We start from the raw sequence: 15,187 nt of genomic DNA, 5'->3' as shown, positions 1-15,187 counted from the left end.
CTGAATAGGGCAAACAAAGGCAAAAATTAAAGCTATTACAATCGTACTTTGGTAAAACTTTAACACACAGCATAATACAAATACAAAATATCAGAAATGTTAATGACAAAAGCTAAAAATAGAACCAGAAGCACCAAAAATGAAATATGACCACAAGAAAAAAAAATGTGAAAACATTCCTTAAAACGAGAGGTTTTGATAAGGTGCGTAGTTGCGATACACCTGCAAATCACACATTTCAAATTACAGCTTAAAAAAAACTTTGAGTGTTACAAATAACATTTACCTACAATAAACAATCTCAACAACAACCATTTCAAGGATATATTTCTAAACTTAAAAACACAATTTTTGTTGCTTAAAATCAACATGTCCTGTCTGATGAAATAACTAACATAAAAACTACTCTAGGACAGCTAAAAATGAATTTGATCACAATATTATCATCTTGCTGCACTGGTTATCAAAACGTGGGGGAAAATGGATTTAAGTTACTGTATAGGACTTTTTTTTTTTTACTTTACAACTAAATTTAATAACAGGAAAACAGTTTTATTCAGCTTGTTCCCCAGCTCCACAAAATTTGATTTGCTGTTCAAATTACACAAAAGCTCAAATGTTTATGTGAAATGCAAGGAAAGTCAAGTCAATTTTATTTATAGAGTACATTAAAAACAACCCAAGTTGACTAAAGTGTTGGCACATGAATTTAGAACATTTAATGCATATTTTGCAGCTTGGTGCAACAATAGCAAATATGGGAGCTACACAATAAAAGCGTTCATGACTAGTAACAATAACATTAGAAGGAATCAACACACTCATAATTTAACTAGCTCAAGAACACATGCTTTTAAACAAAAAAATAACCCTGTCCGACTATATAGTTTGCACCCTATCAATCTGTTTGCCACAGTTAGGAATCAGAATTTGTATCCAATACTTGGAGTGAAATTCACACACTTGAACTACCTTACATGACTTTGAAAATGGATGGAAGGCTTCAAATGACCATTTTTGAACCCACCTTTCTACATTTTAAGACATGAACCAGAGAATATTTTATTTTGCTCTGCAAATTTAAGGATTAAAAATTTGTTACTTACATAATCATGAAAGGCTTTTGCTTCGCTTGAGTGTTCACAAGTATCTCGTCTTTCAGGAGCTGCACAGTAAAGGTCCCAAAACACACTGTACCAGGAAAGTATCAAGTTACTAATTATTACTTGTATGTTAAACAACAGCTGTACAAGAAGAAACATTTAGCGAGACATTCAGGACTTTCTGGGAGAATCAACTATCCTGTTTCAGCGTTTTTTGTTTGTTATGTGGCTTAAATTATGGCCTAACATTTAACTTAGATTTACGAAGCACATAAGCAAACACGATAACCTCTGAAATTTGCAATAGTTCACACCCCAAACAGTACTTTTCATATACTGTTTATGTCTCCTCATAAAAGCAACACTTAATAACCTACTGTACAATGTGAACACTGTCAAACTGATAATTTTCATTCAGCATGCATTTACTGCTTCGCTTACAAGGGTCGATGGACAACAATACACAAACTATGCAACTAAAACTGCATTTCTGTATTTATTTTTTTTTGGTAGTTAGGTTCACTTCTGTGGGTGTCAAAAACCACCAAAGTAAAAGCCTAAATCAGGCTACTTTACCCTTACAGTTTAAATATGTATAAAGTATCAATCAAAGAAGAGAGGTAAAATGTAAACTAGCGTGTATATGTACTTTGTGTAGGAAGTTGTAAAGCACACACTTCAAAATTATTAGACCTACACAAATACATTAACACACTTTACTGAGTAAACATTATTGTAAAGTTTCATTTTATATCTCATGTGATAAGGTGCACTCTTAAATTTGTGAAGGAAGGTGAATAAAGGAAAATGTTTTCATTTTTCTTCACTTAGGAATTACCAGTGTACAGTAACAAACATTTGGATTAATCAGTCATCTAAAAAATACTGTACACTGAGTGGTCCCCACGTCTAGGAGTATTTTCTTTTGGGACTCTAGCTTCCAAACATACTATAACAACGTTATGTTGACGGACGACTCCAAACACACCACAAGTGGCTGACTGTGTTTATGAAAGTGTGCACCTTCCAGTTTTGCCAGTGGGATAAGGTATGGCTCCACCTGACCTCGCAATGGAAAGATGGTTAGAATTAGGGATAGCATAGCAAGTACAATGAAAAGATCCATCCCAAAAGTTCTCCTCACAAAACAAAAAGTTAAAGTTCTTGATTATGTCTATCAAGACAGACATTACCAACACATTTTATACAGAAAAAGCAGTGTCACAAGAGGCATCAATGTGAAAATATAAAAAGGGCAGAGTTTGCCTCAGTACACCCAAACAAATTTTAAGTGTTTTTCAACCAAATTAAATAAGTTATTGAAACACAAAACATCTGAAAATTAAGTAACTCAAATGCTTTATTTCTTTTAGTTTTCACAGGTAAATTGCTTGTACCTTTTACTTTAGGTATGCATATTGGTGCAGCTCTAACATAATGCACCAATATAAGAACTTCACACTATACAGTGTGTGTGTGTGTTTATATGGCAAAGTATGTCTGAATTGCAGAGGTGAACGGTGCCATTCAACAGTTTATGCACTGGGCTTTTGTAAACCCTTAGTTTGTAGATTCAGTTGGCACTATAATACATACATCAAGTCACTTAACCTGCCAATGTCCTTACTGGGGGAAAAAACATGGGTGTGAACCGAGTGAAATATTAAATTATGTACATTCACATAAAACATCTGCAAAATCTACACATTTGCAAATGCAGTGTGTCTGCATGTGCACTTTAAACTCCAAGTGTACAAAGTGGAAACAATGTCAAACAACTAGAATTTCCATAAAATCATTGAGCAAAGTAACACCACCTAATGAAGACACCTAAGTATTTGATATAAAAACATTGGTTTGTACTCACCACCACCAAGAATGCAAAAACCCAGGTGGCTCCCCTAGCGTAATATTTTTCTCCCATCGTATCTATAAACAAATGACAGCACACAAAGCAAAGCATCAGACCCATGTAGTCTGTACACGAACCCAGGAGAGATTAAGAAGTAAGGTCAGTTAATACATGCAGAAGTAAAGAGGGAAAAACTGATTTAAAAAAAAAAAAATCAAAATGGAGGCCACATTGGCTTGGTAAAAACAAAGACTATGTTAATGTAAAGGTGCTGAGGGTCAAACAGAAAATAAGTACGAAAAAGAAAGAAAGAAAGAAACAAAAAGCGAGTTACCTCTGATAGAAAGGTCTGTGCCGATTTCTGTGCTCCTACGTGTAACAAATACTCATAAACGTATAAAGCTAATCTGTTAAGAGAAGAACAGACAGTTTGGTTAGTCTATCAAAGCAAACATTTGAACATCGCAGACCCTTATTATTTGACAAGAGAACGGGGGAGGTGCCCACTGTTACACCACTGAAAGCACGCTGCTTGCTAAAATAATTTCTAAAATCTGGAACTAGTACCGTGCAAGGCAATCCAAACCGAGGACGTACATGGGTGCAGAATCAGCGACAAGGCACCGCAGCAGTGCCGATCGGGACCGTGTTAACCAACACTGTGGCGCTTGCGGATCAGCTGCGAAGCTACATCGCGGCCAAACTGTTTTACAAGATGCGGCATTCATTTTTAAAGAGCAGGGCGAGCGTATCGCTAACATCCCCGCCGCGCTCTTCAACTTCAACACTTCCCGTGGCGTCAATCGGAGAAAGGGAAGGGACGCGAAAGGGGCGACGAGGCAATCCTGCCCCGTAGCCAAATGGTATCATAATATTTAGGCAGAATTAAAAGAGAAAGATGAAAATGGCAAGAAAACGTAGCAAGTGCACAAGCACGGCTCTCTTGTCTGCTGACTTGAAACTTTTCTTTTGTTCAGCCGTAATACCTCAAACTACTTTTACAGCACGCAGCCAGGTTTCGGAAAATAACACTGCTTGCTTGGTGAAAAAAAAAAAAAATCCGGCGTATTTAAAACCAAATGGGCAGCTCTGAAGCTTTGGGTTGGGTCTTTTTTGTTTGTTTATTTATTTACTGTGTTTTGTTTTGCTGCAGCATGCAGTGGGGAGGAAGGAAATTCTCTTCCATAGCGTAGCTGTCCCGCAAACGCTGTTGAAACACAATTATTCACCTAATACTCAACGTGCGAGTAATGGGAGAGGGTTGTATAAGAAGGGTAAAATGAAACCTTACTTTTCCCGAGCCTGCCCGTCCGAGGGCACCGCCGAGCCTTTGCCTTTGGCGAACATATTTTAGCAGTGTGCAGCCTCTGGTCAGCTTGCTCGCTTTTTTTTCCTCCCTCACTCTCTCTCTCACTCACTCACACTCTCTCTCTCCCTCGCTGCTCTACTAGCTGTCAAAGCGTCAACCCCGGCCTCGACCCCATCACACTGCAACTGCACTGCTCAACCGAGCCTGGTCACGCCATGCACCCGGGGGCGTAACCAGCTTTTGACAATTGACATCTATTGGGACCAACCGTGTGACTAGAAATTCCCTCAAACTCCACCTATAGGCGGTCTCTAGTCTCCCCATGCAACCAACCGTTGCTTTGAAAAGTCGGAGTTCCGTTCTTTGATAGCGTAGTCATTCGCGGGACGATGGCTATTGCAAAGCTGTTTCGCTGAAGAAATTGAATTGAGAAAGTATGTTGTGATATTTAGGTTTTAAATAAAATTGAAGGATATGTAATTATTTCGTTTATGTAGCTGTTTTTGACTCCGTGCTTAAGGTGGAAGTTTTTTTTTAATTATTATCCGTTGTGTTAATGCTATGCTTTAAACCTGTATAGCAATTTCAAATTGTAGAACTGTTTAAATTACCGTTAATAATAAAACGCCGCAATGGTTTTAATCTTATTTTAAATTAAAGTTCCTTCAAAGTGGACGGAAGTGTTCGGAGTGTGTGCGTTTTGCATAACAGGCGTGATCTCAGACGGGGTGTACTTCGAACAACAAAGTTATTGGGATTATAAAGTTATTATTTATTTAAAACTAGACTACCATAGATTACCAAATACTGTGCTTAGTAATAGATATCTTAAGGAATCCCGATTCTCCGGCATGTATGCTTTTAAATCACTTTTAAATAAAACGTGTGTTCATATAAGTAGATGCTTATCGCTCATGTGTTTCATTTTCTCCCTATTTTATAAATACACTGATCACTGTGTAAATGGTACGTTTGTAAATGTAGTGTTTAGCTGTAAGTAGTAATACTTTTTTTAATCGGTATCTACATGTGATGTTATATAGTGTATAATTGAGTAGGTCACCAGCTGCACACGGAAGAACAGGAGATGCCTGTCTCTTTAAATAAAATAGAACAAAACGGTATCTCTCTCCGATTGGTTGTGGGTTTGGGTTAACGTTTGGGGTGCCTTGAAACAGTCTCTTTCTTCTTTTTTTTTTTTCTTTTACCTCAAGCTCTTCAAGTAAACAAGCATTCCACCCTCCTCAGTTGGCAACTAAAAACGAGGCAAACTAGTTATTTTCGGTACGTTGTGGTGAAGATTAATACTTTGAGATTGGAGAAGAGCGCACTAGTATTTGAGATCTTAATAAGACGGCGTATGTAAAGTCAAGACATTGGTCGTAGAATGTAAATGAAAACTTTAATAAGGTAGACGGGAGGGGGAATTATTACATACGGGAGGAATACGGGTACTTATCCCTGAGTCCACCAGGTTTAATTCAGTTAATAGAGGGGCGGGCTTTGTTTAGTGACACTCATTCTGGACGTTTTTTGTCAATTTCGTGCTCTTCAGACTCAATACATTGTGCTGCAGCATGCGTCTTACTAATCATATCCAAGAAATCATTGTAAATAGAACCTTGCCGGATGCAAAAATGCTGAAAGCTTACTTTAGAGTTTACTAGCCTTCTACCTTACTTGATGCAAAGCTTAGCCGTATGTTACCCACCTTCCGCCTAAGGGTCTCGGGGGGCTGGATCCTATCCTGGCCATTATGTACCTGCTGGTTTTCGTTATTTCTGGAGATTACTAACGAACTACAATTCAGAGGCTTCTCCAAGAAGTGAAGCTGCTGGGTCCGTAATTCGCTCAAAACAAGGGGTTAACAAACGTGAAATGAGTTCGCATCTTTTATCTGCACCTGCACTGCAAGTTTTTATTTGCGCAAGCAAATCAGATGACCCATTACTTGCCGTACAAAACACAAAAAAAGGTCAATAATTCGTTTGCATAAGCAAATAAGCCAAACGAGCCAAAAACGGTTACTTTGGATCCCGGGAACCTGTTGGCAAATTACTCTTCTTTTTTCCAGCATAGATCCACTTAATTAAGAAATTTTAAGATAGTCTGGTTTTATTTTGAACGAAGTGTATATTTATTATAGTTTCATTTTATTTAAAAAAAAGCACTTTACGATATTTTAAATATCCAAATAAAAGTATATTCAATACAATATTTAGAAAAGACAGCTGAAATACATCAGTCAAAATCAGCAGCTTAAAATCTCACCTCTACCCAGTTCCCTGGGCTATATCCAAACAAAAGATCAATTATAAAATAGTTCCTAACACATGTTAAAGCATAATGTAGTTATTAAACAATATATGCATAAAGGAGGTGGTGCTGCTGCCAAACATCACCTGCCCTCAGGTTGATTCCCAGCCCAGGCACTGCATGCTTGGTATTTTCAAGGTCTGTGTCTTGCACCCAGTGCTGCTGGGATAGGCACCAGCCCTACTCCACCCAAAACTGAATCAGTGGGTGAGAAAATTATGGATAGCAGAGACAGGTTAATTAACTTCCTGTGGGTCACACATTGAGGAAGAGACAGGCACTGAAACAGCAGCTTTTTGGTTTTAAGGCCATTTTTAGCCACTAGCTATGCACTGGTTATGGTGTACAAGTTGTGGGTTTGGCACTCATGTCTTGGTTTACACTATGTCTGTTTGCACCTCATGTGTTCTGTGTTACAGCTGGAGCTAGTAAATAGGCTTTGGGAATAATGCAGTTCTATCTATCTATCTATCTATCTATCTATCTATCTATCTATCTGAGTTACAAATATTTAAGACATGTAATTCAGTGTGCAACCTGTCAACGTAGTGGAGGCCCACCTGCTCTACCATTACACCGTATAACGCTACAGTTTATAACAATTCAGTACAACTTCAGAATTCACTTGCGAGTTACAAAGGAATGTAATGGACTGAAATACAATGGAACATTTTGTATTTTAATGTACTACTTTGCATGAAAAGGATATTATTAAAAATTAATTTAGCGGCATTTTAAGTATAAAATACTATATCTATTTTACTTGTATATTTGGTCATCTGTTTTATTTAGAGCACTTAACTCAGTGTTCTTAAAAACATTTACAATAAAAAATGACAGACCTCCTTGTATTTTCTAAATCTTCTTAAATTGTAGAGTCACAGGCCTGAACCAATCAAGACAACATTGGAAGCAAGAGAGAAACCAACCCTGTTCAAAGCTTACTGGTCCATTGCAGGACACATTCACCGTCACACTGGGTTAGTTTAAAGTCAGCAGGTAACTTGGAATGCGTATGTTTTGCATGTGGTTGGAAACCCCATGTGGCCACAAGGAGAATGTGCAGACCTGACAACAAGGCTGGCATCCAAAGTCAGTCTCCTAGAGCCGTGGGTATGCATTGCCATCCACTATGCCAATGTGCTCTACATGCTTTTCATAAAATGAGTTAATGTATAAAGCACATTAAGAGAACTAGACTATACACTTTGTGTGCAAAGCAAAATAAAGACAAAATGTATATTTTATAACTTAATTTTTTGATAAAAAAAAAATACCAGATTCAGAAAGGTAGTCTGGTGCAGCAAGTAATCAGTGCTTCTGTGTTCATTCAGTTTCAAGCCAGAAGTGTCATGTACTACGTGTGATTTGTGCGTTTGTCGTGCTTCGTGTTGCCTGAATACACATTTGCTCTCTATCACCCACAATCACGTTTCAGAAATTGGATAAATGTTACTTTTGAGTGTAGTTCTGGAAAGTAGTAGCCTTTAAATCCTACTAAAGTTTTACTTCCAGATTATGCCACCAAACCGCTGCTAGGGTCAGGAATAGTTTAACTTCTGATGGTTGTTGAATCCACTTTGCACTCACCTGCCTTTAAAGATCTAACCCCCCTTGGCAATTTGTCCCAGAATAGCTATTCCTGCTCATTCATACCAGCCCAGAGTTAAGTTTGCTGGCATCCTACCAAAATGGTGCGGGTATGCTCAAGGGGCACCCACTGCACTCTGGACCCCATCCAGGTGGTCTGGCGTTATCGGCACATGCTCCCTAACCAGGATTCCCCCAGATCATTCATTTTTTTGCACTTGATTTTAAGAAACTGATGAACCAGTGCTTGAGTTATGATTTTGATATATGGAGTTTGTTGGTGTTCTTTAGTCAGCTTGTCTGACCTTGAATTTTTTTTTTTTGGCTAAAGTTGCCAGTGATTCTCAGTTTAGCGTACCGAATACCTTTTTGTTATTAGCCTCTAGTGTGTCATTAAGCCAAAAGCAATTCTTTGATAAAGACAGCTCTAGCTCTAACTGTTTTACTGGTAAAAAACGGCACCCAGTAAGTGTGGGGACAAACTATTGCCTATTGGCTGCGTAACACAGGCACCGTTGATGCTGCAGACATGCTAACAACCAGAACAAGCAGCGAGGGTAACCGGCTATTGTAGGTGATGGTGTCTCACACCATAGCGTCTGCTGTTTTGTGGATTGCAGGCTGCTGCTTTGTCTTCATATGTAAATCTGGTATTCACCATCTACAGTGGGACTTAATTAATGACATGATGCCAGTCCCTAAGATCCTGGAGGCTGATATCACACCAAACGTAGTTGGAGATAATGTGCAGTCATAATGGATGTCCTCAGCCCATGCCAGGAGCATTACCTGTTCATCCACAATGAGAATATTGTTGGATGAAATAAAGTATTGGCTTATTGTAAGCATGTTGAGAACCTGTTGCATAATCTGATAATTGTATTCTTTCTCTGGGTTACCAGATGACTGTCCTGCAGCCATTTTTGTCAGCATCATCCTAATATGATTTTCATCTCGTCATCATCCTGCTGCATTACATCTGGCCCTCCGCCATCCTCCTGAATTGTTCATACAATTGATGCACATGTCATCAATGCATTCTTAGTGTACCGCAGTCGCACTTCAAGCATCCCGTTGTTACCATGATATAAGTGTGTTTGCTTATTTCCTTCTTATGCCAAGCCCCAGGTACAACCCTCTGGATTTAGTCCTGAGCATAATGGACATGTAAACTTCAATCTTTCCAGCAATCCAGCCATTTTCAAACCCATTTACTCAGTTGTTTTGAGATGCAGTGGTCTTTAATGCAGTGAATTACTTGACCACTGTTTACATCTACTATAGCAATTTTCCCAGTTTAATGACTTTAAAAACAGATACTCTGTAACTGCCCGATTTTCCTTACCTCCCACCTACTTCTATGCCGAAAAAAATATTGATTAGTCTTGAGGACTCAGACAGCATCTCCATAATATATAAAAATATTTTACAATTCTTCCCTTTCAAAAATTCAAGAGTACAGTGTGAAAAGGATCTCTTACTCAACATCTCAGAAAAGGAGTGGAAGGTAGCAATGCACAGAATTCACTTGAACTCCATATGCGCAAAGCATACAATTATTCAACTTGATATTAAATATCAACCGCATCTGTCTCATTTTAAATTTTCCAAAATGTTTCCAGGACAAGATCCAACCTGTGAATGTTGCAATCAAGTTCCAGCCTCATTGGGCCATATGTTTTGGGTGTGCACCAAATTAGCATCATTCTGGACCAAAATCTTTAAATGCCTTTCAGACAGCCTGGGCATCAAAATCCCTCCTAATCCACTAACAGCTGTGTTTGGTGGACTCCCAGATGGGCATAAAGTTGAGAAGGGCAAACTAACTGTAATTGCCTTTACTACACGATTGGCGCGTAAACTTATCTTGCTCAGCTGGAAGAATTCTAACTAACCTATTTTAAGTCGTTGGGTAACTGATGTTATATACTATCTGAATATGGAAAAAATGAAATTCTCACTTAGAGGATCTATACAAAGCATTTTCAAAACCTGGCAGGATCTAATCTTATTTTGAAAAAACTGCTTAAAACATATCACTTTAACATGGCTTTCTCATAACTTCATTTTAGTTTAATCCTGATGCTCTGTATAATCAATTAATTATCATAACTATTCATGGTTACTCTAGAATCCATACTAACCCCAACTCTTTCTTCTGTTTCTTTTCCTGGTTTTTTGTGGTGGCGACCTGCACCACCACCACCTAATCAAAGCACCATGATGTTCCTACATTGATGGATTAAAAGCCAGAAGTCTACATGACCATCATCATCAAGTCCTTCCATGAGAATCCTAAATACAAAGAGGACTGTTCATTTATGTTAGGTAGAATGCCCAGAGGGGGCTGGGCGGTCTCGTGGTCTAGAACCCCTGCAGATTTTTTTTTTCTCCAGCCGTCTGGAGTTTTTTTGTTTTTTCTGTCTTCCCTGGGCATCGGACCTTACTCTTACTCTATGTTAATTAGTGTTATTTTATTTTAATTCTTACTTTGTCTTTTTTTTTCTCTTTTCTTCATCATGTAAAGCACTTTGAGTTACATTATTTGTATGAAAATGTGCTATATAAATAAATGTTGTTGTTATTTTATAATAAGAATTTAAATTGAGGAAGCAGATCCTTTTCCATCTTTCTTATTCTATTTTTTTATTCATTTATCAGTTTATCTATTTACTTATTTTTACTAGTTTAAAGTTTTACTCTGCTGGCCTAGCTCTCTTTGTCATGGGTGGGGGTTGATTTGTTTCAAATCTAGTTTTGTTAAACCTGACTTGATTGTATAGAATATTATTTGATTTTAATAAAATCAGTAATATGCAAAAAAATTAAATAAATAAAACAGATACTCTGTAAACATTCAGTCTTAAAGAAGAAAATTCCAGATTATGAAGATGTCATAGAATCTAGAACTTTTAGAGAGCTGTGATTTGATTACATCACATTACATTTACATTTCCTTTTACATTTATTTGCTTGGCAGATACTTTTGTCCAAAGTGACTTACAAAAGAGGTCAACATTATCAAGTAATATTAGGCTAGAGCCTGCTTGTTCATTAAATGCAGTAGGACAGGTAACAAAAAATTCATTACCACACGTGAAAGGATTTCAATCAGTTAAATAGATATTCACAGAATAGGTGGGTTTACAATTGCTTCGTAAATATATTGAAGGAGTCAGCAATTCAGACAAACTGGGAACTACACAGGAGAAAAGTCTTGATTGAGACTTTATACCACGCTGTTCACCGGCAGACCTGAGTAGGCGAGAATAAGTGCTGTATAGCACATAACCAGTGACTCCATATAATCAGTTGCTGACCCTCTGACTACTCTGTAGACAAGCATCAGGAATTTGAACATAACGCGTGCTACTACAGGAAGCCAATGTAGTGACCTGAACAGAGGAGTGACGTGTGCCTGTCTCGGCTGGCTAAATACAAGACAAACCACTGCATTCTGGATCATCTGCAGTGGCTTGATAGCACATGTGGGTACTCCTGCCAGAAGTGAGTTGCAGTAGTCCAGATGCAACAAGACCAAAGCCTGGATCAGATGTTGTGCTGCATACTCTGTCAGATAAGGTTTGATCTTGTGGATGTTGTACAGCGTGAAACTGCGTGAACGGGAAACAGTAGAAATGTGGTCAGAAAAAGATAGCTGCTCATCAATCACCACCCCAAGGTTAGGTACTGACTTGGCCAGTGTTAAGAACAGTGAGCCAAGCTGTATAGAGATGTGGAGTTGAATAGAGTGGCTGGCCAGGATCACAAGAAGCTTGTTTTTTGTCAGATTGAGCTGTAGATGGTGGTCCTTCATCCAAGCTGATATATCAGTAAGATATGCAGAGACTTTAGCTGATACAATATTGTCCTCTGGAGGAGTGTATCATCAGCATAGCACTGATAAGAGAACCCATGGGATTGTATGATGGAGTCCAGCAAGATGGTGTACAGAAAGAAAAGTAGAGGACCCAGCATGGTATAGTTTGAGCATTCTTGTAAATGTCTGATGCACCCTCAACAATTCACCTCGTGAGGACACACTGTATGATCTGCCCAAGATGCAGGACTCAGACCATCTGAGAACAGTCCCAGTGATGCCAAGGTCAGAAGGGGTGCCAAGAAGGATGTCATGGTTGATCGTGTCAGTGACAGAGGAGAAATCTAGAAGGATTAGGACTGATGACATGTTTGTAGCTCTAGCAAATTGTAATTGGTCAGCCACAATCAGTAGAGCCATCTCAGTTGAATAGTTCCTCTTGAAGCCAGACTGGTTGATATTGAGCAGTCTGAAACAAAGATGCGGGTCGACTGATATACTTAAAGCAGAATGATAAACAGTAAAATCAACTTAATAACAATAATAATAACTAAGCACATATAACTATTTGCAATTCACCTCTCTCAAAACAGACACCTATAATCCCAGAAGTCAGTCAGTCAGTCATTATCCAACCCACTACATCCTAACACAGGGTCACGGGGGTCTGCTGGAGCCAATCCCAGCTAGCACAGGGTGCAAAGCAGGAACAAATCCCGGGCAGGGCGCCAGCTCACCACAGATCCCAGAAATTACTCACATAAATATTTGGGGAGCGTGTTTTTTCCATTACATGCTTGTGGGAAGCACTAATGTATTTCAGGAGAAAAAGGTGCAAGAAAGCCAATAACCTCGGATGATGTAAAAGTCAGTCATTGTGCACACACACATACTCTCATGCAGGACAAATTTATATAAAGGTGCTATATAAAGTAAATAAAGTGTATTAGAATTATAGCCACAGAATTAACTTAACATGCATGTCATTGTGTCATGCAAGGAAGGTAGATGAGCTGTAGAAACTCCATGCAGACAAAAGAAAAATGTGCAGATTCCATAAATATACCCATCCCTGGAACTGTAAGACGTAACTTTCTTTGTGCTTCTTGTTGCCTTTCTTCATTAGACATTCCGGCCCAGTTGTGGACACAGTACATCATGATGCATGGACATACACCACATGGTTTATCTTATGCCAGCCAGCTGCCATTTTTTATTGGACAATCCCTCCCTCTTGTGAATGGATGAACATGTTATTGCTTTATACACACACTCACACACACACATATTCACACATTTTACTAGGTACACCTGTTCAACTGCTTGTTAACACTAAAATCGAATCAACCAATCACACAGCAATAACTCAGTGCATTTAGGCATGTAGACATTGTCAAGATGACCTGCTGAAGTTCAAACTGAGCATCAGAATGGGGAAGAAAGGTGATTAAAGTGACTTTGAATGTGGAATAGTTGTTGGTGCCACACAGGCTGGTCTGAGTATTCCAGAAGCTGCTGATCTACTGGGATTTTCATGCACAACCATCTCTAGGGTTTACAGAGAAAGGTCCACGAGCTCACCAAAACTGGACAATAGAAGATTGGAAAAGCATTGCCTGTTCTGATGAGTCTCAATTTCTGCTGTGACATTTGGATGGTAGTGTCAGAATCTGGCGTCAACAACATGAAAGCATGGATCTATCCTGACTTGTATTAACAATTCAGGCTGGTGGTGGTGGTGATGTAGTGGTTTGTAGGATATTTTCTTGGCACACTTTGGGCCCTTTAGTAACAACTGAGCATCGTTTAAATGCCATAGCCTACCTGAGTATTGTTGCTGACCATGTCCATCCCATCTTGTGATGGCTACTTCCAGCAGGATATTGCGCCATGTCACAAAGCTCAAATCATCTCAAACTGGTTTCTTGAACCAATATATACATATATACTGTATATATATATATACAGAGACTGCGGTGGGCTGGTGCCCTGCCCAGGGTTTGTTTCCTGCCTTGCCCCCTGTGTTGGCTGGGATTGGCTCCAGCCGACCCCTGTGACCCTGTAGTTAGGATATATCGGGTTGGATAATGGATGGATGCATGGAAATATACAGAGAGAGTGAGAGAGAGAGACACAAAGAAAGAGAAATTGGGGGGGTTGGCTGAGATAGTGCCTTTCAAAGGGCCCACCATTACAGGTAACTTTTCAAATTAATGATTATAATTCAAAGTAGGTAAGTGGATAATCGTTCAGCTTGAATTTCTGACATTGATCACATCACAGTGTGTGGTGGATTGCCGGCTTCTTTCTCCGGCCCTCACCCCCAGGCCGCCAGGAGGAGTTCTCCCAGCAGCGTGGACATGCCCCGAGTTCCAGCAGGGCCTCATGGACTATGTAGTTTTTATACACAGCCCTGCTGGATACCTTGGGGGCCACCAGGCGTCGCTGTAGGGGGGCTCATAGGCTCGCATGTGCCCTATAACCCGGGAGTACGTCACGGTCACGTGACAGGAAGAAACGACGTGCTCCCGGGTTGAAGAAAAGGACTGTTTACCCTGACCCAGAAGGGAAAAGGAACTGTGGACTGTTGAACGGGAACACCTCCGGGTCAGGGTGTATAAAAGGACTATGGGAAGCCCAGTACACTGAGCTGAGCTGGGAGGTAGGGTGGCGAAGTGTCTGGGAGTGGAGGATTGTATTGGTTTATTGAGAGTATTGTGTTTATGTATAGTGTGGTGGAAAGGGTGCTTTGTGCACGTGAAGACAAGAAAATAAATAAATCTTGTGATTTTACAACGTGTCTGGAGTGGTACCTGAGGGTTCAAGAGGTGGACAAAGGGCTTATTCACTACAAGTGATAACCAAGCCACGAGAGCAAAGCATCCCCCGTCATGACAGGCAGGTCATGTGTGTATGTGTGTCTTGTTTGGGATGCAAGTGGAAAGCAGGCCATGACAAGCAGGCAGATCTTAAAAGAAAATTATTTATTTAAGATTTGCAGTCTGAAAACATGAGGTCAAACCACAATAGGCAAACAAAGCCTAGGCAATTATAACTAAAAGAAAGAGCAAAGGTAGAAACCAAAAAACAATATACAAAGTTAAAACTGTGAATTCAAACAGATCCATCTCAAGTAAGAGACCGTTAGCCAGACTCCTTTCACTACTCTTTCCCTTCCAGCACATTTAGACTTACCC

The 15,187-nt window shown here is 39.3% G+C and overlaps 1 protein-coding gene across 15 annotated transcripts in view; it reads right to left on the bottom strand.

Moving 5' to 3' along the window:
- Positions 1-4,499, bottom strand: part of LOC114659024 (single-stranded DNA-binding protein 3) — a 213,538-nt gene extending 209,039 nt beyond the window's left edge. For 2 of the 15 annotated variants that reach the window (XM_028811214.2, XM_028811216.2), the window contains exons 1-4: positions 4,247-4,490; positions 3,290-3,362; positions 2,971-3,032; positions 1,107-1,191 (exon numbers count right to left, since the gene is read on the bottom strand). In XM_028811214.2, the coding sequence (XP_028667047.1) occupies positions 1,107-1,191; positions 2,971-3,032; positions 3,290-3,362; positions 4,247-4,302 (276 nt within the window). In that variant the 5' untranslated portion in view covers positions 4,303-4,490. Of the gene's footprint in view, positions 1-1,106; positions 1,192-2,970; positions 3,033-3,289; positions 3,363-3,552; positions 3,763-4,246 lie in introns of those variants that run through there. The other 13 variants (XM_028811220.2, XM_028811218.2, XM_028811222.2 and 10 more) reach the window with 13 other exon arrangements.
- Positions 4,500-15,187: the final 10,688 nt, after the last annotated feature.

The sequence above is a fragment of the Erpetoichthys calabaricus genome, chromosome 10 (assembly GCF_900747795.2).
Source record: "Erpetoichthys calabaricus chromosome 10, fErpCal1.3, whole genome shotgun sequence".
NCBI classification, from domain to species: Eukaryota; Metazoa; Chordata; class Cladistia; order Polypteriformes; family Polypteridae; genus Erpetoichthys; species Erpetoichthys calabaricus.
This window is presented reverse-complemented; position numbering and strand designations above follow the sequence as displayed.